The 27,560-nt window shown below is 44.6% G+C and overlaps 1 protein-coding gene across 1 annotated transcript in view; it reads left to right on the forward strand.

The window, feature by feature from the left end:
* The first annotated feature begins 342 nt into the window (after positions 1-342).
* The window catches only part of ENTPD3 (ectonucleoside triphosphate diphosphohydrolase 3), a 52,572-nt gene continuing 25,354 nt past the window's right edge, over positions 343-27,560 (forward strand). Inside the window, exons 1-3 of the mRNA XM_029587072.1 lie at positions 343-436; positions 19,072-19,206; positions 25,398-25,515. Coding sequence (XP_029442932.1) covers positions 19,087-19,206; positions 25,398-25,515 — 238 coding nt within the window. The 5' untranslated portion in view covers positions 343-436; positions 19,072-19,086. The remainder of the gene's footprint in view (positions 437-19,071; positions 19,207-25,397; positions 25,516-27,560) is intronic.

Genomic DNA, 27,560 nt, shown 5'->3' on the forward strand with positions numbered 1-27,560 from the left:
GTACAAGTGGACTAATACAGCTATCATTCGACTTACTGCATAAGCAAAATAGAAAGAGAACGTATTTTTTTTTCAAAATACCACTTCAGTTTGAAATAAAATATTCTTGGCCGAAAGCAGTAAAAAGAACCAAACCAAAGTGCATCCCCTCCCGATGTACCATTTAGTGCTGTAAATTTAGCGCGCCAGGCAACTGGGAAAAGGGAGAATGGGGGCTGAGATGAAACTCGGCATGCGAGGTTGCACCTCTGACACGAGACGCCTGCACGTGATCAGCGCCGGGCCTGCCCGAGCAGGAAAGGAATGTGCGCCCGTGGGGGCTGAGGAGGGTGGGACTGGAGGGGAGCGCAACCCCGGGGGGCGCTGCCTTCGCTTCCGCTTCCATTTGGTTGGTCTGCGTGGAGCGGTGCAAGAGCCCGGGAAGGACCGAGAGACGGTAAGGAGGAAGGGCAGGGTGGGAGGCAGGGCAGCCAGGGGGGTCGTCCTGCTAAGAAAGAGCCCGATAACCAGGGCTGCCGAAATGCAGCTCCTGAAAGAAGGCTGCCGAAGTCAAACCTAGAGGGGCTGCAGGAAATGTCTGGAGGCATTACAGCAGGTTTGGAAAAAACGCGATTGTTAACCAAGAGCTACTGTACAGCGCTGTCAGAGGTGGGCGATGCCCAGGGTAAATGCGATGTCTTCCTGGCGACAGAATTACTACTCTGGGAGACTCGCCTGCCCTTCCTTAGTGGTCAGTGGTGCCCATATCCCTTGACTCCTAGACACAGCACACTCCAGAAAACGAGTCGTGTGTGCATCAGTTCAGTACTTTTGAATTTGTCACCTTTCAAGGATTTGCTTGCAAACAAAACGAGACCATTTCTTTCCCTCGTCATCTGAGCCCCCTCAGAAAAGGTGAGCACATTTTTGGTGAGAAGATGCTAACTGCCTCGGCAGAAACTGGAGCGAGATGAGGGCAAGCTGCGAGCAGATGAAGGCAGTGCAGAGTGAGTCCCGCGCGGAAGGAGCTCACGGCAGCCTGCCAGATTCTAAGGGGCTGCAGGTGGTTTATGCTTTATTTGTTTTTTTTTTTAGTTAAGATTCATCTGAGGAGAATATATGCATGTGTATCTCAGCTGACTAGGTAAGGATTCAGGATTGAGAAGATTAAAGGAAAGGTCTCCCTAACCTTAATAAAGCAAAGAGAAAAGAGGGGGCTGTCGGCCTCAGTTTTATTTACGGAGGTGGCTCCTTCCAGTTTGTCAAAATCTGCAGATTAGTCATCCCAAATAATACATTCTGCAGGCAGGTGCAGTGTAGAAGCAGTGCACGTAGGGACAGAGAAGGAAGGAGGTGGCAAAATTAAGAGTGGAAGGTCATCTTCCTGTGACCTGACGCACGGTTACCGCGAGCTACGAGGAAAAGTGAGAATGGAACGGGTTCAGAGGAAGCGGTGTTGGTCCATGCGCAATATTTCATTACCGACTGCAAAATGTAGAAAGACCGCACCGCTTCCAGGACCCTTCAGAGCAGGGATTCCAAACCCGGCTCAGCCTCTCCGGAACCCCCACTGCATACATCCCCACTCCCCCTCGCAAGTCACACGAACGAGGAGCATCCACCGGGGCAGGGAGGGCTGGGAAACACCTGAGCTGCCTTTATGACGGATCCGGGACCCTATCTGTTCTCGTCTGCTCCGAAGAGCTGACCGATAGGTGGCAGCAATAACCCTACGGCAGCGGAAGCATCTATTAGAGCAGCGGGAGACTAAGGGGGGATGCGGGGCAGGAGAAACACCACTCGCACGCAGGAGCCTCCCTGCCTTGTAAGGGCTCCGTGGTCTTCCCTTCCCTTCTCCTCTATATATTTATCTTTTGGATCTGATCGCTCCGTCGGGAGTGGCTCAAGAGCCTGGGACATCGCAGCCTCGGGACGGTAAGGAGAGGAGGGCTTCTCCGGTTTCCGCAGAGCAGAAAGACCAGCGTTACGTGTACTTGTGGCTGCAGGCACGGGGCTGAGGTTCCGTGTGGGAAGGAAAAAAAATGCAATCTTGCTGTGCTTAGACTGCAGCACTGACAGAGTAGCGGTTACACACGTTAGTGCCCATTGCCAGTGCTGACCACAGATCTGAGGAAACCTGAGCAAAATGCAGCTGCGTGTGCAGAGGGTTAGTTAAAATGATACGATTTTTTACTCTGAGGTTTTGGGCTTCTATTACTCCCCTCTGGCATAGCAAAAAGACTTTCTGCAGATTTTTTTTTTTTTTTTGTTAAGTTGAACAAAACTGTGTGAGGAAACCTGTAGCAATTACAGCAACATGTTTCCCACTTTAAAATACTAAGAATGTCACCTCCTGTCATTTACCATGGACATAATTTATACAAATGTAGGTTTCAACTATTTACCAGCACATGTAGTGGTAATTTGCAGAGGGACTTCTAGCATACAACAGTATTTTATGTGCAGAAGTGGCTTTTTATATAATTGCTGTGGATAACCTGAAGTGCCTATTTCATGTTGCAGGTAAGTATGCCCAGGACTGGGCAGAGGCGTTGCTGGGGTTGGAGTTCGGAAGAGGTTTGGATTTGTGTCCATACTTTATAAAATTCAGCAGTACGCACATTAAATTTCAGGAAAATTATATGGGCACCAGTGCAGACAGTAACTTGTGCAGGGTAGATTTCATGGGACCATTTTTCAAAGCAGAAATTATACACAAAGAGTCTGCTTTGAAAATTGGTTATGTGGGATGTTTAAGAATACCCCTGGTAAAGGCTAAAAGATGGGTTATTTCCTCCTTCCTAAAAACAAACAACAACAACAAAAACAATCAGAATTCCTGTGAAACAGTAAGCGATACCTGCAGTGGTAATTTCCAAGCACTGGGTAGGTTCCAATGTGGCCCCCATCTTCCGCTTTTTCCCAGTGGAAAAGAGGAAGGAAATTCAAGAAGGCTCTGGGTTGCTGACCTGGTATGACCTGACAGAAAATTGCCACTGGACACCTGCCTCTTGCAACATAGACAAAAAGAATGTACCAAGGTTTTGGACGAATGCTCTTTCAAGACACATCATATTCCTTTTAGCCAAGGTTAGAATTTGTTCCGATATGTTATATCCTTTTGTTCTACAGTTAGAGCAACGTGCATCTGTCCTTTGATAGATTCATTTATTAATATTTGATATTCTGCCTTATATGAAGAATGGTCTCGAAGTGAATTACAATCAAATTTAAATGAATTACAGTGACATTGATGGAAAGTCATTTGTGATCCCAAAGAAGAGACATCAGTTTCTGGTTCTAGCATCAATGCAATAATTTCTTCTTGTTCCTGCAGTAGAGAACAGGAAGGTAGGGCAGTTGTACAGAGAAGGCATTAATAAGGAGGACTGTGAGTAGTTAGTTTGTAGGGATATAGTAGGTTTTGTTGGGATGCGGTTAGGAAGGGTTGTATTCTAAGAGCTGGTAGTATTCATAATAGGATCGAGAATTTAGAGCAAAGGGTGCAGGGTAGTGATGCATTAAGAAGAAGGCCAGCGTCTGGTGCAGCCAAATGAGAGAGACCGAAGGTCTTTAAGGTATAGACATTGCTCGAGAGTTCTGATAGTCGGGTCATTGCAAGTGAAAGCTAGGGGAAGGCCTGCCTGAACAGCCTGCTTCAGCTTTTTTTTCTGGAAAATGAGGTAGCTGTCTGATCACCTCTAATTTTAATGTTGACACAAGCATCCTGCCTGAAATCCAAAACACTGGATGCTGTGATTTCATCCCAGGGACACGCAGCCTCCCGCTTACTGTATTTGCATGCATGGCCCAGCATGGTGCCTTTAAATGTTTCTCCCACGCCCACCCCTTGTGAGCACTCCAGGATACAATGTGTGCTTCCAGAGAAAAGCTGCCAAAAAGCCATGTGGTTTGCAGCAGAAGGTTTCCTTAGTACTTAAAAAAAAAACCATGTGGCTTAGGAGTGAGGAAAGGTTAATCAATTTGTTGCTAAATCCTATTCCCTTTCAACTGCTGCTGTTCGGGAAGGAATTACCCAGGCTGGGGCATGCTGCATTATTTACGAGTTCCTGAAGCAAAAGGAATGATTCACATTGTAAGGATTCATCCATAAAAGGGAAATCCTTATGCAACATCAGAGAAAATGTTTTCTGGACAACACTTACAATAGCAGGCACAGCATTGTGAAATAATAGTTTAAAAAAATAAATAAATAAAGATCTGGCACATAAAATCTACAGCTAAACAAGACTGAGGCAGTAAGTATGGGGGCTTGACAAGTTCAAAGAAGAGAATTTTTTTTCCAACCAAGAAAAATGTTCTAGATATTTCCAGTTTTGTCTTTGAAAGATCTCAGCAGGGACCAGAACCAAAATAAGGATTATCAGTGAACCCAACAGTGTGTATTCCCAGAAGTGAGGGTAATTTGGGATTAGGGAGGATAGAATCAGACAGCACGTGCTTGCAATGGGTCACTATCAGACGTACAAGAGGGGGAGAGGATGCGATGTGAAGAACTATCAGGAAGCAGTGTTTCTCACAGAAGGTTGTGGGTGTGGAATAGTCTTGTCAGAGAAAGTGACAGAAGCAAGTCAATGCACGCCTTTACACCGAAGTTTGACACACACATCCTAAGGGGCATAAAATGTAAAGTTATGCAGCTTAAAGTGGTAAACGATAGCTGTGTACTGGGATGCTAGGATAGGGTATGCTGGTTGGGGCTTTTGATTATTGGGGGTTTCTCTCAAGGTCTCTGTCAAAAGCGTTTTCTTCAGGCTTTGGACATGCATGGCTCTCAAGGACTGTTGGAATGGCTCTTTTGCACCAGTGAGAAATCAAATAGAACTAGGTTAATCTAAAGTAACAGAACACTTTCATCCTTGGCTCACTACAACAGGAGCTCTCTAAGAGAAAGCAGTACTCTGTACTAGTAACTTACTGCAATTCAAGACACAACTGCTGGTTTGTTTTTTTTTTTATCATGGAGCAGAAGAAAAGGAAGTGTGTGCAGGGAGAGGAGGAGAGGCGGGGGAAGGAGTGAGAAGATGCAGGATGAGCTTCACAGCTGGTGTTCTTCATCTGCATCTCTTATGCCTTTCTGTATTTTCATTGCAATTAATGAGATAGCTGCTGTATTTGACAGACCTCTCTATCGCATCCTCTTGCTGTTGCGGGTGTGGACCCTTGGACGGAGGCGAAGTTGACATATCTTGCAGGGAGGAGCCCTGCAGGTCCCCACCGTCGGCAGGTGGAGCCGGACAAAGCAGAGGCCCAACTGGAGCTTCGCCTCTACCAGCCCGCGTTCCCCCTCAGGTTGAGCCTTTGGGAACCGGGGCTGGCAGGTCTTAGGTGGGGGCCTCTGCTTGTGGAGATATCTGTGGAAGTAGCGGGGTCAGAGCAGGAGAAGGTGAGGCATATCCAGTGGCAGGCAATTTTTGGAGGCAGGTGGTTGTCCAGAAGATTCAGAAGTCAGGCGGTGGTCAGTTGTGCAGCGCATGAGAATGTCCAGGAATCAGGCCAAGATCAAGTACCGGGTATCCATCTGAAGGGAAGGAGGGATGGATAGGCAGTGCAGGAGGAAGGCGCAGCACAGGAGGCAAGGCACTCTGAAGAATTTAAGAAGGATCACGGAAGATGGAGACCAAGACCTGGACCACAGGACCAAAGACAAGGATGAAGGACGCTGGAACTGAAGACAGGCACGCTGAGGAAACTCACACTACACAGACTGTAGGATACCTGTTGTCGAGGCAAGGACTGAAGGCAGGCAAGAGCCTTTTTATAGGCCAGGACTCATGATGTCATTCTCAGTGGCCATGGGACCATTCTCCACCACTGTCCACTTCAATCATTGTATGTCATGTGCACACCTAGGAAACAGGGCAAGGAGCAGAAGCGGCAACGTCTGCTGCACACCAGCAGCTTCCCACTGTGAAGAAGAGCAGACGTCCCAGGGGCAGAGGAAGAACAAGAGCAGCAGCAGCGTCCGCCACGCATTGGCAGCATCCCGGGCATCTTACCACGTGTCCCAGTCAACTGTGTTGGGCTGGGGCGGAGGTGAGGTCTGCGGGAGCAGCCTGTGGACTGCCGCTTGCAACACTTCCCTTTCTTTCTGTCCATCCAATCTTCCTTTTTTATCTCTCGCCACCTTCCCATCTACCTGTCTTAAAAACTGGGTCAGACGAAGGGTCCATTAAGCTCCTGTCTCCAACAGTGGCAAATCCAGGCCATAAGAACCTGGCAAGTACCCAAAACCTAAGTCTATTCCATGTTACTGTTGCTAGTAATAGCAGTGGCTATTTTCTAAGTCAACTTAATTAATAGCAGGTATTGGACTTCTCCAAGAATTTATCCAAACCTTTTTTATCCAGCTACACTAACTGCACTAACCACATGCCCTGGCAACAAATTCCAGAGTTTTTTGACCTTTGAAAAAAATCTAATAGTAAGACTGGCTGAGCTTATCTCTTCATTCATAATTCTATTCACTTCCTCCTCAGTCAGATGGGTCCTAGTATCACATCCCCAGTTTGCTGGAAGAAGGACTTCAAAACGATGCAATAAACAGCAACAGCTAGCCAAACCTTGACTCCACAAACTAGAAATAGGTCAGCTGAATTAGTAATATTTAAAAGCCTCAGCATTCCTAGACTTCATTTTGGATATTTTTCAAAATTAATTTTGAAACAAGGAGTTCATTTTCCAGATTTCTACATCAACCTATACAGACAGGGGTGGATTGCATGAAAATATCAGCTTGGGAAATTTTTTCAAAACCAGCCCATGAGGTATTTGTTTGACTCCTTTGTGTGCTTTCTATGCAGTACATGCTTCAACAGATTCCAAAAGCATGCTAAACTGACCTTGAAAGGTATATCATGTGATCCGGATCCTGTCAAATTGAGCCAAAAAATCTCCAATATAAATTTCACAGTTTTCCTAAATAACTAAAGTAGAGCTCACCCTAGATCAGGAGAGAGCAACCTTTCCATCCATGCAATCAGTTGGGAGTTTGGTTAAAACTCTCCTATACATATACAATATCATGGATTTCTGGCTTGGTGTCAAAATCTCTTGCTAACCAGCTCTTGAATCTCTTGCTAACCAGCTCTTGAACCAGTTGCCAAGCAATAAGACAACCACACTGCCAGCCAATGTCTCAAGCATGTGCAAACATACACACACACATACACATGCTGTTAATCAGATTTTCAGTTTGGGAAAACTTTATTAGCACATTACACTGTCACAAACACACGCTGACTCTCTGACTCATACACACACTTTTTTGCTATTGTGCTGCTGCTCATGTACTTGACTCAGTGAGTGCCTCCTGCGAGTGCTACAGCATCATTATGGAAAGTTCTTGCTTACTGCCATTCTTCCCCCAACTTTCAGCAGCCCTGTCTGTTTCCCATTGACACCCCTTCTGGCACTTCCCACTCTCCAGGAGACTCAATGGCTCCAACGCCCTCTGAGCTCAGCCCAGTCAACTTCAGACAGAAGCTTTACTAACATTCCATAGGCACTTCTTTCTGACTCACCCCTGCCCTTTCTGTGACTGAAGTTTTCCTCAAATTCTCCTGCTCTCTCTCCACTCCCTTGCATTCCAACTGCGAGTTACACAGCTTCTGCTGCTTTCTCGGTCCCCAGATTCTGCCTATCTAGTCCAGGGGAAGGGGAACCAGAATTGATCCATCCTGCTGGCTTTCTTCAAGGCTTAAAAAATGAAAATTAAGACCTGCTTGAGACTGCTTACATAGCTCCAGATGGAATCCTGCTTTCCCCACATTGAGTCAGTGCAGTCAGAGCTAATGCAAGAACACTGGCAGCCTAGTCAAATCTTACAACCTTGCACTCCTGACTCCTCCTTCCCCACACACAATTAAACATTATGCATTTATAACAGATTTTAAATGAAAAAGGACATTCAAAGTACAGTTTTTCTGTGATAAAAATATCACATGTATATTATATTTACATGCCCTGCTGTAAAACTCTGCAAAAAAGATACTTGGTACCCTATATGGATGTATTGATTGTACCATGCTCAGAGCCGGGCAGGGAGGGTATGTAATCAAATGTAAGTAAGTAAATAGTGTATTATAGTGCATGTTGGGCATGGGCTTGGTCTTCTGAAAGCCGTGAGTAACTGAAATACAATTACAATATAGTAAACCTCCCATACCAAAACAGCACTAACTGCCAGCACTCATGCAGTAAAAACCCTAAAACCATATCTAGAGTTCTAATCCTTCCGGGGCCTATAAGAAAGGGTGACCCTAGGCATGCAACTGTCGTGAGTGAAAAACAGGGTGCAGTTTTGTAAACAGAGTACTTGGAAATCGCCTGGCCAATAACTTTAGGGGAACAGTTCTTAGTGAGAACTGCAAAAGGATGAGCATTAGTGAAACTAAACCCATTAGGCATTGATTACAATATAAAATTTAATGCATGTCAACAGGAAGCTTATATGCAAATCCTGATAATAGAAGCAAACAGTATAATAAGCCTGCTTCTTTGAACTGGAAGGGAGTGATCATCAGTTCCTCCTGCAGACTTTCCTGCTCGCCTTTATTGAAGTAAACCCCCATTTTCCGCTGGTCAAGCTGGTGCAGCCCTGGCTGCAAACTTCACAGCATGCGTGGAGATGGGCTCCGATTTCCCTGAGAAAGACAGGCTTGCAGGTTCATGCATGCGAAGGAGTAGACCCAGAACCGGATTAGCTTGACTAGAAGAAATCAAGCCAGTTGGCGACACTAGGTCACAGGCATTGAAATGGGGCGGGCCACAGGGGCCATGGCCTGACCGCCAGCTGAGCCTTCCTGCAGAATCGCTGTGGAGAGGCCAGGGCTGGGTCAGCAGGCAGGCACCAGCTGTTCAGTGGCAGGAGGAGGAGGAGAGCAGCGGTGCTTCCATCATGTTGTCCACCTCTGCAGCTCTCGGGCCCAGCTGCTGCTTTGAACAGCAATTCAAAGCAACGGTCAGGCCAGACGAGATAACAGAGGAGGAGAAGGACATAAGCCTAGAGACCCCACTGCTCTCCTCCTCTCCTGCAGCTGATCAGCTTCGGGAAGGTGGGGCAGGGGATCATAGGAAGGGGGAGAAAGGAAGGGAGTGAGAGGGGTGGGGAAGGGGAAGAGAGAGATGGGGAGAGAGCAAGACGGAGGGGTAGAGTTTAGTTGGTTGAGCCCCCATCCCAAGTCAAAAAAGACTCCTCCATTACCCTTGCATTAGGGGAATGATCTTTTAAAACATGCTGTTTTTGTAAGCTGCAAGAAAACTTGACATTATCATATATTATATTATGGTGTTTCTTATATCCCGTTATAAAACACCAGGGGATGTTCACTCAGATTTCTGGATGGGCTATATTTTTATCTACAGTACATTCCCAGGGCATGAGCCTGGCAATAGGAACATTCCACAATAAAAATACCCTAACCAAGTTTACTAATCAGAATCTGGTTCTGTGTGATACCATTATTCTCCCATGGCCATAAAATATATATATACTGTCTGCAGTCAGAATATTTTGGTGGCAAGCTTGCTCATGAGTATTCTAATCCCAGTCACAAATTTTATAGTTGATTTGTAATGCAGTCTTTAGTTATAGTGCATCTCATGGACTTAAAAAATGGCTCATATTTATATTTAGAAAATGAGAGTCTGAGTGTAAGTACATGGCAAATCATGAGAAAAACAGGGAATCAAACTTTTTGAATTATGGTTCTGATAGTATTCCCTGGAGCTCTGCTGTGTTGTAGATTCAAGTTCAACAAATGTTAAGTATGGGGAGAAGAATGCTGCAGTTTGCAGTAATTTCCATATTGCTTTCCATTATTGTTATAAAATATTTTTTATACAAATCAAGCAATTGTCAGAGAGTATCATATGATAATGCATGGCAAGTTTTCTGTGAGCACTTTTGCCAAGGCAGTTTTAACAGTGGCCGATGACACTATGCTCTAGCTTCACTGAAACAACTGCAATTGATGCAAACATCAAAGAATTAAAAGTTATTTTAATTTAAAGGTAAGGGCAATGTTTCTTTTTCTAGTTCCAGAACATTTTAGAATTGTGTCAAAGTGTGTGATAAAGGCTTTCTCTTCCTTTCCCAGGTGATAAAGGCACTTGCACTCTGATCTTATGTTTCTTTTATGTACCCACACACTCATACGCACAGAGCTTACTGAGAGGACACCTTCAGAACAACTGGATTCCAGCCTGAGGCACTACTAAAAAGCACAAGGGCTCATCTGGCCTCATCTTCAAGATGGCAAACTAATTATGCTAGTACCCCATATATACAATGCATTCAACCCAATTCCTCCCCTCCCTCCCTCATCTCCCAAATATGGGGTAACAGATAAAGAGACCAGGCCAGGCTCTAAGAAGGCATGCATTTTCTTCTTTGGGGTCTATGCAATAAACCATAGTGTGCACATTAAGGCCCTCTGGTACATGCTAAAAATAGCAAACTGTGCAGGAAGGCCTTACGTTAAAGGAGTTCTAGAAGACTCTAGTGTGAGCACACAAAAAATGTGCTTGTCTGTGCATGCAGTTGAAGGGTTACCGACCTCCTGCTACATAGCGTGCTATCCTCACCCGCCATGCTATTTTGCAAGTGCTCAGTAAATTACCACTATTTATTTAATACCTACCTCAGACTGCTGTTAACTTAGCATAAGGCCTGTCTTTACCAAACGGAAGCTAAATTGCATTATCTCACTAAACTGAGCATGCTCAGGTTCTCTTTTCCTTTTGACGTCTGCTAACTCCCAAGGGGCGTGCAAGTAAGCCTGACATATGGGGAGTGCATATCGTTGAGGAGGAAAAAGTGGGAGACTGATATACACGAAGAGACTGAGAGGAAGATAAAAACAGCAGAAAGTTCACAGGGAGGAACACATCAAAAAGGTATGTGCTCTGAGAATGTAACCAGAGTCACACAGTGTTCTTTTTTTTTTTTTTTTAATAGGGATGCATATCTTACCTGCTGCTTTTTCTCAGCCTCACACCTCTCTAAATATCCCCTAGTTGCAATAGTGTATCTCTTATGCAAGATCTCTCCCTTCCCTTCACATACAGCCACCACTCTTCCTCAGTCCTACAGTGCTGTCAGTGTTAGATACATAAATTATAATACTTCTTATTCAAGCTCTCGTCCTTCCCTTCACGTATGATGAGCAAGTCACACCCTGGCAGAGCCCCCCTGGAAATGACAGTTGCTGGTTGGACACACTTCAAAGTTGGCAGGGAGCATAATAAGAGCCATCAGCAAGGGAAACCCACCACGTTTGAGCCATATCCGTTGCATCATTTTGACCCAGACAGATGGATGGACAGACAGACACAACCTATCCACAATATGCTCTGGTTTTTGTTTTTTTGTTTTTCGCTCTTCAGAAAAAGAACAGACCAAAACTATACATGTCTCAGATGTCTGCCCAGTAAATAGAGGACATAGAGAAAAAGGAGGAGGAAAGTGAAGCTTGCCAGACAGACCCAGCTACTAATTCATCTGCTATCTCTTCAATTTTTGTGTGCCCCCCCCCCACTCCCCCAGTCCGGACTATGAATTACCCCTATGCTTGGGTGGGGAGTACCACATGAGTAATTATATTTACTAATATGATTTATCTTCAGGTTCATAGCCTGAGTGGGGGATGAGACAGGGTCCCAGTCACCCCCACTACCACTATTCTGTGCCCTTCCCAAACAACTTCCCTCTGGTGGCATCATCAGACCAGATAAAAATCATCACACCAGAATAAAACAGTAATTAACCCTCTTACTAGTATTGTGTAAGTATACATTAAATCCAACCAGAACATTAAATGAGAAAAGTACAGTGGTGAAGTATAATATAAACTTACAGTTTTTTATTTTAAATCAAGCAATGCAAAAATAACATTGGGTATGGCCTTTTAGCCGTGGCAACCAACAAACTCATATGGATAGTAAAAAAAATAAATAAGGAATGCTAATATAGAAAGATTTGGGGGGGGGGGGGCGGGGGGAAGCAGTGAAGTATACAGCTTTCAAAATTGTCTTTACCCCTGAGTACTCAATAAAGGGGGGTGTGGGAAACAGATCCACCCCAATGTCACCAGTTTGTAAAGGGTGTACCCTGTCCCAACCACAAAATTGTGTGAAAAGAAAAAAGAATTAAGAAAATGAAGATGTCACTCTTGATGGTGAAGTTGGCTAGCTCACAAAAGGCAAGGAGAAGAACTGATTGCAGGGCTGCCAGATGTACTCCTCTCTTCCTGGTTTCTGGATTCAACTACTGGCGATCCTCAACCTGCACACACGGGCAGAGCCAGCCAAATTGTGCCTTTTCTATCTTAAATGGTGTTGTGTCCGTCGCTGTCCGACGTCGCTGCTCCGCCCACCTTACCTCGTTGGCGACTCCCTTTGGGGTTGATGGAAGGCTAGCTGCTGCAGCTTCTCCAGGCCATTCTCCTCCGGCGTTCCCAGACCGGCTTGACGCTGCAAGCTGCCATGTTGACCAGATGCCTAAGGGCGCGCATGTGCGCATGCAGCCTGATTGATGTACCAGCGTTGGCGCGAACCTCAGGGGCGTTCCCCTGAGATGACGTCACCAGCTCCAAATATTTAAGGTCTTAGTTTTCGCTAACAAGACGAGTTAGCAAGGGATTGGTTACTTAGCATCCTCATGGTCACTGCGAATGGGATTCGCTCTCTGCAACCCTAGCTACTCTGCTTCCTCGGACTTCACTAGAGGTACCCGCTCCTCGGGGGCCTTGCTCTCTCTTTGTCTTTGCAGGTCGCAGTCCGGAACTGGTACTCGCTCCTCGAGGGCCCACGTCCCGGACTTGCTCCTGAATACCACTTCTGCTAAGAAGTCATCGCTGCTTACAACATTGTGAGTTCCATCTATCTCTCGGAGCTTTCCCTGGGTACAGGTACTCGCTCCTCGAGGGCCTAATGTATACCATCTCCTGGGCTGCCTTAAGAGACTATTGTGTGAGTGTTACCATCAAGGACTTGTTCCAGAGCTCTGCTTATCCTGCCTACTCACTGTCTTAGTTTCTCTACAGCTCAGCCACCCTGGGATCACTGTTCCAATACCTGAGGGACTACAGCCCAGCCGAGCGCTTCCAGCTCACTACTGCCACCTCTGGTGGTTTACCATATTGTCTAATAAAAATACTATTGTGTGTCCGTCTCCTATACTAAGCCTGACCAGTGGTTCCTCTCGGGATTTCCCCCGAGGGCTTGGTCACCTGCCACTGGTCCAAGGATCCACCACAACTATTCTAAATAACTACAGATTGCTAATACCAGCTTTAACAACAGAGCCTTCTGACAGATTGCTAATTCCCAGCTTTCTCTACAGAGCTTTGAAAACAGATGCCAACTCCGCACGGAGATTCATAACAAATGGTCTCTTAGCATTCCTTTGGCTTTCTCCTCTGCAGACTATGTAGTGCTGTTCTCTGGGCAGGCTAAGCAGTACAGCCCTCTTCCCAACTGTTAACACTGTGAATGATGGATGCTGGTTCTTGCAGAACATTTGTCATTCACAGGAGAGCCCAACAGGGGTTTTGATGATTATTTATATTCTTTCACCTTGGCTGTGGCAGCTTGCAGTCTCTGTAGGGTTGAAACCCCCTTTTCGACAGGTCCAAAGCACATCTCTCAGATCTAGACACAACATGATCCATATTAAAAGGCTCCAATACATGAGAAGCTCATGGGAGCAGGAACCTGGTTTATAATAGCTTGCTACATTTGAAACTAAGGATTCTCTGTGATTATCCTATACCCTTTTCAACACTTGGGATAAACAAAGAGAATCCTTAGTTGCAAAAAGGTGAACAGATAGCAGAAGAATCAGCAGTTAGGTCTGCCTGGCAGGCTGCACTTTCCTTCTTTTCCTCTGCTGGCATTTGAATGTCCGTCTGTGACAGTTTTTTTTGTGAGAGGCTCAGCCCCACTTCTTGACTATTCACAAAAGTAGGGTGGTGGTGGAAGGCTCGGTTGGTGAGCCAATTGGGGTCGAAGCAGGCTGTGAACAATGTTAAGTCAAGGTCCTGTCCAAGGTCAGGGCAGGCTAACAGCAAGACGAAATCCAGGTCCAGTCTGAGGTCAGGGCAGGCAGAAGGCAAGGTGAAGTCCAGGTCCAATCTGAGATAAGGGCAGGCCAGAGGAAGGACACAGAGATACAGACAAAGGAGGAGGACTGGAATGAGGCAGAATATGGGAGACAGGGGAAGGGCCAAGAGCAAGACAGGACAGAGACAAACTCGCCCAGGCAGGAACACACAAGAAAGGAGTAGGAAGGTTGTTGCGAAGGCATTTGTAGGATGTGAGACTGGTGTTTAAATCCCCAGCCAGAGTGTCAATATCAGATGACACTGTGGTGCGGTTTCCTGTGATGGAGCTAGTAAATAGCAGTGAGATGCGCATGCTCATGCCTAGAAGGGAGGATGGTGTTCTGGCGTGGCCTGTAGTGGGTGAGTGAGGCCAACCGTGGCAGTGACACCGTGGCTGTCCCGACATTACAGAAAGGCAACCAAAATGATATGGGATCTGCAACAAAAGCCACATGAAATTAGACTGAAAGACCTATACACTAAGCTACACCCTGGAGAAGATGGAGAGAAAGAGGGAGCATGATAGAGACATTTAAATATCTGAAAAGTATTAATAGCCGAGAAGAAAACCTTTTTCAATGGAAAAGAATTTGCAGAACTAAAGGTCATGATATGAAGCTCAAAGGGGTAGCCTCAGGAGAAACATTAGAAAATATTTTTTCACAGAAAGGGTGGTGGATATCTGGAATATCCTCCTAGGGGAAGACGTAGAGACAAAAATAGTAATGGAATGCAAAAACGCATGGAATATACACAGAGGATCCTTGGTGGAAAGACAATGGGAATGAAGCACTGGGTAACTGGCATGTAGTGGTGGGTACAGCCTACAACAGCATTGTGCTGAAGACACTTGGGGTAACCTACATGGAGCAGCAGTTTCAGTCCAAAAGCAGAACTGGCAATGTCTTGTGCTTTGTAGAAGGTATTTGCTTTCTAGTAGGCATTCAGGTAACCAGAATGAGGAAATCACTACAGTCCTAAACACCAGTGGCATATTTGCATTGAGCCTCCAGTAAGGCTGGGAGACCTGCAAGGAGGAACTATGCTTAGATCTAAACTTCAATGAGCATGGGGAGACCAGATTTTAAGATGGACGGTGATGGTGCAGAGATGGTGGAGCCATAACTGTAACAGATTTTGTGTATGATTGGGAGGATATGGTGAGATAGGAAAAGGATGGGCAGGTCAATTAAAAGACATGGGAGGAGGGGAGTTGGTATTAGGTTGGATGTGGTAACTCATATGTGCACCTACCAAAGTATTTAAACCTCAGCTGGGCACTTCTAATGGGCCAGTTTGGTTTTTATCTATGGCCATTCACTATGTTACTAAATTACTTTCCTGAAACACAGTGATGCAATTTCTATCATAAAAGGACAATTTTTAAAGCCATTTTCCTGGGTAAATTGCCTGACCAAGAATTGCTTTCACCTCAGTCTGGCTAAAAGTATAGATGCGGTTCCATAGCACATGCAGTTTTAGCCAAATTGAGGGGAGGCGTTTCCAGGGGCATGTTACGGTGGGGGTGGATAACAATGCACATATATTGGATTTTCAGATCTACACATTGAGGTTGATATGCAAAGGCATTTATCAGGATAACGAGTTATTCAGATAAATGCCAATATTTGAATATTGGTGGCACTGATCCGGCTAATCTGCTACAATTTAGGTGAAAAATTAAGGGGTGTTTCAGGGTGTTCTGTAAGCTGTTGGTGCCAGGAGCAATATACTCCATGGCCCGGAAGCCTTTGCCATTTAGGGATATCAGCTGCAGGATTGGCTTGAAGGGATGGGGGCTCCATAATGTGATTTAATCATTGGATGTTCTATTCATTAGCTGCTTGAAATATTTATTCTTTTTATGAGTATGGTTTTACTATTATGATTGATGGTTTATATATCTTGATTTTATTGTTTGATGTTTAATGAGGAATGATGATGTTTCTGTTTTTCTACTGTTGCACTGCATACAGAGTCTGCCTTGTTATGGATTCCAATCAGTTTTTGTTTGTATGTTTCTAGTTAAATTTTATTGTCTCTTTATTCTGTATTGAATGAGGGTTGTGTATTCTGCATGTGTGACTGAGGTAGGTATTCTGCTAGCATGTAGTTTCTGAATAGGGATCTATAACAGTTGATTTGTTCTGTTTTCCTAATATCAGATGTATTGGGGTTTTAGGGTTTGGTGTAATATTTGCACTGTGCCTTTTCATAGGTAGGGTTGTTACTGTTAATGAGTACTGGCATTATGCTGTTTTCATATAGGAGGTTTACTATATTGTAATTCAGTTTACTCAAAGCTTTCTGAATGCTGACATGCTTTACAATAGTCTTAACATCTGGCTTCAGGAATCTTTTTGCAAAGTTTCTGGTTGGTACCATAGCAGTAATGTAAATAATATATAACACTTTGGGTTAGTGACTCTTCACAGTCTTGGCCAGGGCTTAATTTTCTCTTTTATAAGCCCAGGGAAACAGTATGGGTCACTTCTGTTCCCCCCCTCCCCATAGAGTAGGAAGGTAGAACAGAGCCTGAGGAAACATAAAAGCAGCAGACTGTGTAGCCTGCAGTCAATGGGAATGCACTAGAGTGGTGGGAGGGTTGCGGAGAAGTGGAGGCAAGCTACAGGCACAGGAAGGAAGTGGGTAAGCCAGGAGTAAGTGCCTGTGCAATGTTGGAGGCTTCTGTCTGAGGTGACTGTACTGAGCTCTGAGAGAAGCAGCTGACTGTGGAACCAGCGAGTCTCCTAGAGAATGAGATTTGGAAAGGGAGGGGGCTGCTGCAGAATGGGGAAGGGCTGGCAGCAAGCAATAGCCTTACACCATGATGCAGCAGTGCTGGACTGGGGGCGCTCACCGTGTGAGCACATAAGCAGCAGCACAACAGTAGCATGGCAGAGCTGGTTTATGTGTCTGTGTCAGGGAGAGAGACACACACATCCATACATACTTTGTGAGAGTGTGTGTTTGTGTCTTTCTTTCTGTCACAGACACACACCCACACTCTGTGTGTGGATGTGTCTTTGGCATGCCTGGAAACTCTCCGGATTTGGCCAGAAGACTCCGGAATTCTGAACGAATTGCCGGGTCTCCGGGTCAACACCCGAAAACTCCAAGTGCGGAGGAAGAAAGCAGGCCTTGAGCGCCGGCCGGAGAACCCCAAATCACCGGCAGAGAAGGCAAGAAGAGGCCCGAGCATGATCCGACCGGGAGCAGGAAGGAGCCCGCTCAGCTGCTGCTCCTTCTTCTGGGCCAGCCCCATGGTATTCAAAAATCGCGGGGCTAGCACTTCCTTTCTGCTGATCTCGCGATGCACAAAATCAGCAGGAAGGAAGTGCATGCTCTGCGAATTTTGAATACAGCGGGGCTGGCCCAGGAGATAGCCCCGCGATTTTTGAATACCATGGGGCTGGCCCAGAAGAAGGAGCAGCAGCTGAGCGGGCTCCTTCCTGCTCCCGGTCGGATCATGCTCGGGCCTCTGCTAGTCTTCGCCACCGTTGCAATGGGATCCAGAGGCGGCCCTCTTCTTTCTTTTTCTGACCGCCAAGCCCCCCTCTCTCTCCGAGTGTGCCATTCACCATCCCCCAAACTACCGGGGCCATGCTACTCAGGGGCCAGTACCAGTTTCCAACCTGATTACCCACTGTAAGGGGCATCTTGCAAACCCCCAGGTAAAATTTGTTTTTGCTATTATTTATTTACTTGTTTTAAAACAACTATTCACACTTCCAACCATGGGTTTTCCCTTTTCTTCTCATGATAGAGGCTTTACTTAGGACTGGAGAAGGGGTAGGCTTGAATGAGAGTGTATTAGGCTGTGAAAGGAGAGAAAGTGAGTGTGTGTGATCATGTGTGTATGTGTGCATACTCTCCCTCACCTCGCCACTCCATGACAATCTCACGGTGACCGGAAATCAAAAGTTCCCAGGTATGGCCTTTGGGTCTGAGAAAGGGTATGTGTCGTCTGTGTCAGTGTGCATATGCCAATAAAATTTCTGCAATCTACAACTCTGTTTGTGACTGAGCATGCATGTGTTTCACATGGCTGGCAGTGTCATGACTTGGAATTGGTTCAAGAGCCAGACCGGGAATCCAGGATATATCTCTGTAAGAGATAGCAGATGTGTAGGGGGTCCAACCAACTTGTATGGATAGAATGGGGGATGCAGTTCTGCTCACCTCTGGACTAGAATGTGCTCTACTTCTTAGTTATTTAGGAAAGATGAAGTTTATTTTGGAGATATTTTGGCTCAATTCTGCCAGACTCCAGGGTTGACTTGGCATGCTTTTGGGAGCTGTTGATACATGTGCTGCAGGGAAAGTGCCTGAGGGCATCAGATAATCTATGGGCCGGTTTTGAAAAAAAATCCCCAGGCTGATATTTCCCTGCAATCTGCCCCTGCTCCTAATAAGGAACCCTACATTGTGAACCTACAGTTAGGATTATATTTTTCCTATGTGTCTCATTTGCACTTCTCCAGGCCCTTCTGCAAATCCTCACAATCTGTTCATGTTTTAACAACTACAAATTCAAGTCACCATAGTAACGAGGTAGATTAGAAAGATCCTGACTAATACAGCAGAAAAAGAGTGGGAAAAAAGTGCTTCATATCACATCTGGTACAATAAATAGCATAGCAATGCTTAGTACACTATATTTAAATATTCTCCCATAAACCCTCAAAAATACACTTTGGGTCACTTAAGTAGAGATTAAAAGTAAAGCTGACCCAACAGAGCTATGATGTCTTTACTCTTTGTTGAAGGTGCTGTTGATCTGGATATTTTTTTCTGATTTATATCTTTGAGAGAGTTTCAGGAGATATTTTGAAATTTCATATGAATTGATTTGGACCATCTCTTTTTCCAAGAGGATTTGTTATTAGATGGTTAGGGAAAGAACCAGTGATCATGCTCGTGTTGAAGAAAGTAAAGGTACATGATATGCTCATTATTCTTTCAGTGTTAGGCACTTACGATGCCTTCCAAGACTCCAGTCATCATTGCCTTGGTGTTCCTGCTGATAAGTGTTGCGGTCATAATAACGATTGCATTCGTTCAAATTCACAAAAAGGAGGTTCTTTCTCCAGGACTAAAGGTAAGCATTGAGGAAGCAGAGGATCAAACCCTTCAAGTCCACAGCCATCATTTCTACCAGCTGATTAATTAGTTCATGACAATGCCGATGCTTGGGTTGCACGTTGGTTTCGATATATCCATAAAAAGATTCCTAACACGATTCCACCACCACCATCACCACATGTGAGTAGTGATGGGGTACGTTGTAGGCAATCTAAATGATTTAGGAAAGCTTCAGGAGAGGTTAAGAGTTTGTCAATGAAGATTTAGGGTGTCATTTTAAAAGGCTGCACTAGGGGCTGAGTGAACGTAAAAACTACATACAATATGCAACTCGGTTACACAACTACTTTTATGCATATTAAGCAGAGGTGCTCTAAGGGATGGAACTGGAGAGGAGATAGCACTTAAGCACTCTCTCTTTGATTTTACAACATGCGCCTAAGTTATGCCCTCCAAAGAAGAGTTGTAACTTTACATGAGTGAATAGAAACAGAGAAACAGAGAAAAATGATGGCAGAAAAAGACTGTATGGCTCATCCAGTAGAGATGTGTATCATGTGATCGATCATCTTAACGATCCATTTCGGCTGGGGGGGGGAGGGAATCGGATCATCGCGGTTTTGTTTTTATAAATATCGTGTAAATCGTAAATCGGGGGAGGGCGGGAAAACCGGCACACTAAAACATCCCTAAAACCCACCCCGACCCTTTAAAATAAATCCCCCACCTCCGAACCCCCCAAATGTCTTAAATTACCTGGGGTCCAGTGGGGGGGGTGGTCCCGTTGTGGTCTTCCACTCTCAGGCGTCGGGCGCGTTGATAGAAAATGGCGCCGGCGCTACCTTTGCCCTGTCATATGACGCTCGAGAGTGGAAGATCACAACACTGGACCCCAGGTAATTTAAGACATTTTGGGGGTTTCGGGAAGGGTGGGGGATTTATTTTAAAGGGTCGGGTGGGTTTAGGGATGTTTAGTGTGCCGGTTTTCCCGCCCTCCCCCTTCCCCCGATTTACGATTTTTTGACGATAATCGGGGGAATTCCTATTAAATATCGCCTCTAACGATTTTGACGATTTAAAATATATCGGACGATATTTTAAATCGTCAAAAAACGATTCACATCCCTATCAACCAGTATACCCATCCATCCAATTAATGTAGCATTATAATCCTTATCACTTCTCTAAAGATCCCCTGTATTAATTACCATGCTCTTGATTTCAGATACTATTTTTTGTATCCACCACTTCCACTGGGAGGCAGTTCCACACATCCACCACCCTTTTTGTAAAGAAATATTTCTTAAGATTACTCCTGAGTTTACCCCCTTTCAACCTCATCTCATGACCCCTCATTCTAGAATCTAATTTCTATTGAAAAAAGGCTCCTGTGAATGGAAACCTTTGAGATATTGAATGTCTCTATCATTTCTTCCATCTCGCCTTTCTCCAGGGTATACATGTTTAGATCTTTACATTTATCCTATATGCTTTAGAATGAAGACCATTGACCATCTTAGTAGCCACCCCTTCTGGATCAAATCCATCCTGTTTATATCCTTTTGAAGGTGCAGTTTCCAGAACTGTACACAGTATTCCAAATGAGGTCTCACCAGGGATCTATACAGGGGCAATATCACCTCCCTTTTACTGCTGACCATTCCTCTCCCTATGCAGCCAAGCATCTTTCTGGCTTTTACCGTCCGCTGTATCCAAGGTCCTATTTGGCCAACCATAAGATCATCAGATACAATTACCCCCCAGACTTTCCGCACTTCCTTTGTTCTTTAGAAGAATTTCACCTCCAATACTGTACCTTTCCTTTGTTTTTTCTGCACCCTAAATGCATTACTCCGCATTTTTAGCATTAAAGCTATAGCTGCTAGGGCACAATACTTGGGCCAATTACTCGAGTATTTTCTAAACAAACTTGCACACAAACGTTACCTTTGAAAATACTGGGTAAAGTCTGCATGTATATCGTACAGGCTGCTGGAGAATTAGCGTCCCTAAGCATAAAGTTCTGTCTCATGCATTTGAAGTGCAGAAATCCAAGAGTAGTACACAATGGGTGATGAGATATTGAATCCCTAAATTTAGTTGGCTAAAGTAAGCCAATTTTCAGCCACAATCTAACATGGTAGGTTATGAAGTTGCACTGAAAATTCTCCTAATTTAGCTGGCCAAAATCTGGCCAACTTATTTTTTGCTCAGCACTAGACAGCCAAGTTCTGTCCCCTGACCTATCCAAGACTCTGGGGCTGTCCATTTTTTGAGCAAACTAAATTTAACCACTTCAGCAGGGATACATTTTTAAAATCAGATGTTTAGCTGGCTAACTCTTGAAGTTAGTCAGTTAAACCTTTGAAATTTTCTCCCTTAAGTTACTAGGAACTCTTTACTCATGCATAGTTATCTTACAGTGCTGCAGGATATGCTGTTTCTAAGTTTGATCATGTCAGGGTAACATGATGGCATCGCTGCTATTTTTAAAAATGGCCAATGGTTACTCCTGGGGGAATTCTGTGTAAAAAAATTTAAAATTCTGCATACAATAATTTAAAATTCTGTGCACAAAACTTAAAATTCTGCAAAATTCTGCTTATATTATATTGGTCAACATAACACAATATACATGTCAGCCTTTAAGTAATTACATTATAATTAATACAGAAAAAGGTTATTACTTAAAGATGCAGAATTTTAAATATTTTGAGCAGAATTTCCCTAGAAGTTCACTGTAAGAGTGTCCCGTCCACTCTCTCTCTCCCTACTCCCATGGCCACTTTGTGCCTCTCAGGCTCCAACTCCTCCACCTGACAGTATCTCTTTCCTCCACCTTTAGGCTCAAGCCCTTCCACTCTATCTCCACTCCCAGAGTTTGACCCCTCTCTCAGTACTGTCCCTCACACAATCTTCCTCTGTCTCTCTCTCTCTCTCTCTCTCTCACACACACACACACACAGGCTCCCTCTCTAAGGTGCACACTCACATCCTCTCATACAGGTTCCCTCTCTCTTGCTCACATACATCCCCTCATACAGGATCCCTCTCTCTCTCTCACACACATAAACACATCCTCTCATATGTCCCTCTCTTTCTTGCATACACACCTACAGAGGCTCCCTATGTCTCTCTCTCACACATTCCTTCACACAGGCTCCCTCTCTCACAAACAAACAAGCACCCTGACATACACACAATACCTTTTTCACACACATCAGCTCCCAGTCTCTCACACACTCTTTCATAATCTCCTCACATAGGCTCCCTCTCTTTGGCACCCACACTCAAGAACCCTCACACATGCTCTCACCCCCCAGGCTCTCTCTTTCACCCCCCTCCCCACCCAGGCTCTTTCTCTCACCTACACACACTCACTCTCACCGGGGCCTTCATCTTCACCACGAGCAGGACATTTTCTGCTTGCGGCATGCTGGAATCTCCTCCATCTTTGCCATTTTCTGCACAGAATTTGGCAATTTTGCCCAGGGGGAAAATTTTGCGCAAATTCAGCATTTTGCAGTAGCGCAGAATTCCCCCAGGACTAAATGATGAAGCTCTAACAGAATACCTACTCGATGTCTTGCTCCACCTTCTCTTTATCTTGGTTGAATAGCAGGCATCAAGCAGTACCACAAGCATTGGTGGTACTATACAGTACGACATCCCAGAAGAATGCCTGCACATTTACTGAAAAGAGAACAGCAGAAATACCGGGCCTAAGCAATTTCCCAGAGCCAAGATGTGCAGCGTCACCTCCCTTTACCGTGCTCTCATGCTGACTGCTTCCACCAGGTCTCTGAGGAGATGGTGCCATATGCTAATGTCTTAGTCATATTCATGTGCTAATGAGCAGATTCCAAATGGGTCACTAGAGTTTAGGGAAATGACATTTCATTGCACATAATCATCACATTAAACAGGAATAACGGGAGATATAAGAGGAAACAGAGTAGAAAAGGTGGGTGAAGAAAGGGAAGAGTGTGCAAGTCATCACACGCTAAGATTTCGTCAGATAATTTAAGCAACTATAAAATATTAAAATCCATTTGATCGCATTCTTTAAGGAATAACAGGCCATGGGGAGGGAGGTTCTTGTCAGTTACTGTCCAGCAGAGTTGAGTAGTATAGATTGTTTGAAATTTAACCCAAGTTGTTAGCAACCAGGACATGAATGCTAGTCATGATTGTTAATATACATTTTCAGAATAATAATAAAAAAGCCAAGTATAACACATTAGGAGGCAGATATTCAAAACTAAATGTTTAAGCATGTTAAGCCAGATATTCAGCAGGACGGTTATGCCGCTCAATATCCCCGAATAAATCACTATAGAACAGGTCTAACTTATTTTGCTAACTTACAGGGTCATTTTTAAAACTACAATGTACAATTATCATGGCAGTACTGTTTAAATCAGGGGAAGGGGAGGAGTGTGGGGCGGGGTTATGGCCCAGCAGCGCTGCGGGCGATAATGTTTTACACACCGCAGGAAATAATGCCACCTTTTCCAGTGGCGCTATGGGGCGATAGTGTGCAGTGCAGCCGGCTGCATACTATTGCCCCCCCCCCTGCCCCTTTTCTGGCCATAACCGGATAAGTTTAAATATAGCTTCTTATCTGGCTTAAGGCCCTGTTTACTGAGGTTTTTCTCCCATTCCGTGTCTATGGGAACAATGCTTAGTAAATGAGGCCCTAAGTTAACCAGATAAGTAGTTCCTCCTCGGAACATCCAAATCCCACCCACCTCTTATCTGGCTAATTAAATAACCGGATTGGTAGTTATCCAGCTAAGTGACAGCCACTGAATGTGACCTGATATTCAGCTGCCCCCACTTAGCCAAATAAGTCCTTGCTTATCTGGCTAAGAGGTGCTAAATCTCGGTCCCTAGCAATTTACGCTCGCCAAGAATGACAGACTTCTATGATACATATTTCTCAATTCCCTCTTCACCTAACAAGTGATACCTTATTTAAAGGTACAGTTAGCCAGAAAACTTGTCCCGGATATTCAGTGGGATAAACAACCCACTGAATATCCTGATTAAAGCTATCCAGTGTACTGTAGCCATCTTAACTATAAACCTAACTGGATATCTTTTGAATATTGCTGCTTAGGTTTAAAGTTATCGGGCTTCAAGTGGCTGGATAACTTTAGCCTTAACCGGCTGTATTCAAAAGAATGTAGCCAGCTAATTACCGAGAACCACAGATTCTCCCATCAGAAACCTGACAACTTTACTCTAACCCCAATTCAACTATAAATGGTTTTCAAACATTCATAAAGTTAATACTGGGGCAAAACAGAGAAGCCCTTGAAAGTCTCCATTAGAATCTGTGGGAGGGACAGCCTGGTAATTGCTTGCACAGGGCAGCAAAACAGGAAGTACTGGCCCTGCTATTAGTTTCACAACATTGGAGTCAAACGGAGCATCCTGTTCATTTACATAACACAGGCCAGGACTGTCCTTTGGGGTAGGGACGAGAGGAAAGATTTAATTGGCACATGCACGCTTTGGGGAGGCCTGGTGCTGCCAGCTAAACCCCACATCACTTCTTCCTTTTGTGCTGGTGGGGTCCTGTGTTGCAGCCGTGGAGGCCTCAGCAGGTACAGATGCAGAGGACACCTCCCCTTGCTCTTCTTCCACAGCTAGGGCCCACTGCCAGGTCAGTTAACGCTTGATAACAGCACAGTCTCAAAATGTCAACACAGCTTTAAATGCCAAACAATAGTTCTGCAACTGTTTTGATCAGAATTGCATGCATAAATGTTCTCCTGACCTTCTCAAGACAGCTACTCTTAGCCTAACGGGTCAAAATGTGTTCTGAGGTTTGTGCTTTAATTTCATAGTACAGTAATTCTGTAAAAAAAAAAAGTAACTGGAGATGGAAATTTGAGAATCAGCACTATCAACCTGCAGGTCTTATTTCATCACACAGACATTTATCATCGGACACACATTTTTAAAGGGGGAAAAACAGTTTTTACTAATTCTGAGTAATTTAGATATTGTCAGACTTACAAAGTGCCTGTTATATGGGGTTTTTTTTTTATAATTCTATTCTGTTTTGTGCTAGAAGAATTTATCTTTTAACAGGGTGCAAGTTATGCGCATTGCATGTTTGAAAACTTCTATTAACTACTGTTGACATTTGAGGGAGTTTCTCATTTAAAATACAGTATATCGTTTTTGTTTTTTTAGTATGGGATAGTGCTTGATGCTGGATCCTCTCGAACTACGGTCTATGTGTACCAGTGGCCGTCAGAAAAGGAAAATAATACAGGAGTAGTAAACCAAACCTTCAAATGCAATGTTAAAGGTAAGGACCACTGTGATTTCCTGAGCTGCTAGGGTTAAAGCAGTAGTGGCCTCCTATGTACCGAAGAATTTAAATTGTAGTGATCAGGAGACCGAGATGTCTATGATATGTAGCCCCATGGCATGAATGTGACTAGGTGCTCCCGTACATTATTGGGACATACCATATGGCAGGCTATACACTTCTTTAAGCCCCTGCGGAACAGCTTGGTAGACCCCTCCCTGCTGTAAGTTCCAGAGCTCTTTTCAAGGGGTATTTGACAATACTGAGCACTGCCGCCTTTATCCTTCATCTGCTTGATTTGCCCTGTGGTCCCTCAAAAAAAAACCCCCTGGATCCTGCATATGAGCACCAGCACCTTTTCTTCCATAAAAATAGCACTAGCAAGACCTCTAGAGGCCTCTGTTTTAATGTTCATTAGGATTCTGCAGGTGGAAGCTGACAGAGATATACTTTACTTGGGGGCCCATGTAGTAAGACCCACGGTGAAACAGGTGCTAGTTGTGAACGCGGGTTTTTTTCACAAATCCGCGCACAAATGAAGCAACGGGCGCACATACGCGCAGTAAGCCTATGTAATTAGCAGCTGCATCCGCACCGATAATCTGCACGGAAGATATGCACATAAAGGAAATTATTGCGAGCGCGTCTTGGGGCTTCCTTTTTAGTGAAATTATTGATCCTGGAATAGGGTAGACATATTTTCTAATTACTGTGGGCTGTAGAAACCATGGCAACCATAATAATGGGTGATAATTCACACCGCATGGTAGCGATAATGGCGGCTCTTTGTAAGAGCGGGAAAAGAAGTGCCTGCTCTTATTGGCCGCTTCGGTAAGCCTGGGAAATGCAGCTTTGGCTGTACAGGTGAGAGCGGGAAATTGTAGCACATTTCATTGGTTGTGTACAGTGGCATGATCTTCAAACAGTTTTGATTGCTGTACCCGCATGACAATAATCACAGGACACTCCCCTTTCAGTCTAAAAAGCAGATCGTTACATTAACCTAGTGTGGGTGTAGTTTGGAGTTTGTGGGAGTAGGAGGTGTCCAGAGGCTAGCGGCAGGTTAGGAGCTTATTATTGCAGTCGCTGAGTGCTGTGTTTTTTGTGCTGTTTACTCATTGCTGTTCCCCCTTCCTCATGTCTCTGATTGGAGCTCGGCAGTGCATTGCTTTGTTATTGTCTTGTTGTCTGTCTGTGTTTTCGTCCTCTAGGCAAGAAAGAGCGGAGTGAGAGTTTGTGACTGCTCTGAGAATGCAGTGTGTTGGGAGGGAGGAGGGGGCATGTATGAGGGCGAGGATGCGCATGACAGGCAGGCGAGTGGGGACAGGATGGATAGGAGGAGTGTGGCGTCTGTCTCAGGTGAGTGTAGTCAGAGAGAGGAGATAGTGTAGGAGCAGAGGGGTGTGCAAGAGTGTGATGATGCAACTGGGGGTGGGAGTGGAGGGAAAAGAAGGTGGGTGGAGGTGATAGAGCAAAGGGAGGGGGAAGGGGAAGCTCCCAAAGTTATGCAGATGCTCAGCTTTCCATCCATTTCCTAGTCTGAGCATTCCTGCTGACCCCTAGGAGGATTATGTAATACAGTTTAGAGAATGAGGGGTTTTTTCCCCCCCTTTCCTGGGAAGCAACTTCTGGTGATGGTGGAGAACTGCGAGTAATATATCTGTGTTGTAACTTGTGACTGCACTGATGTAGGATTCAGAAGGTTAGGTACAGATCAGTTCAAGAAAGGACATCTGCCTCACCAGTGTGTTATCCAAAAAGCTCCACTGAGCTTAGAGAGTGCCAGAGTTGAACTATTATGTAATATTGCTGCTAATATAGTTTTTGAGAAGATGTTTTTTAGAAGCTTTGTTTTAATGTAACGCCTTAACCGCGATTGTTCTGTTAGATTGTAAACCGATATGATTTGTCAATTGTACAAGAATGTCGGTATATAAGAATTCTAAATAAATAAATAAATAAATAAATAGATGTTATGTATCATTCAACGAGAATGACCTCGGATTGGATTCATGTCAATAACTTTCTCCTATAAAGAAACA

This window comes from Rhinatrema bivittatum, chromosome 2 (assembly GCF_901001135.1).
Source record: "Rhinatrema bivittatum chromosome 2, aRhiBiv1.1, whole genome shotgun sequence".
NCBI lineage: Eukaryota > Metazoa > Chordata > Amphibia > Gymnophiona > Rhinatrematidae > Rhinatrema > Rhinatrema bivittatum.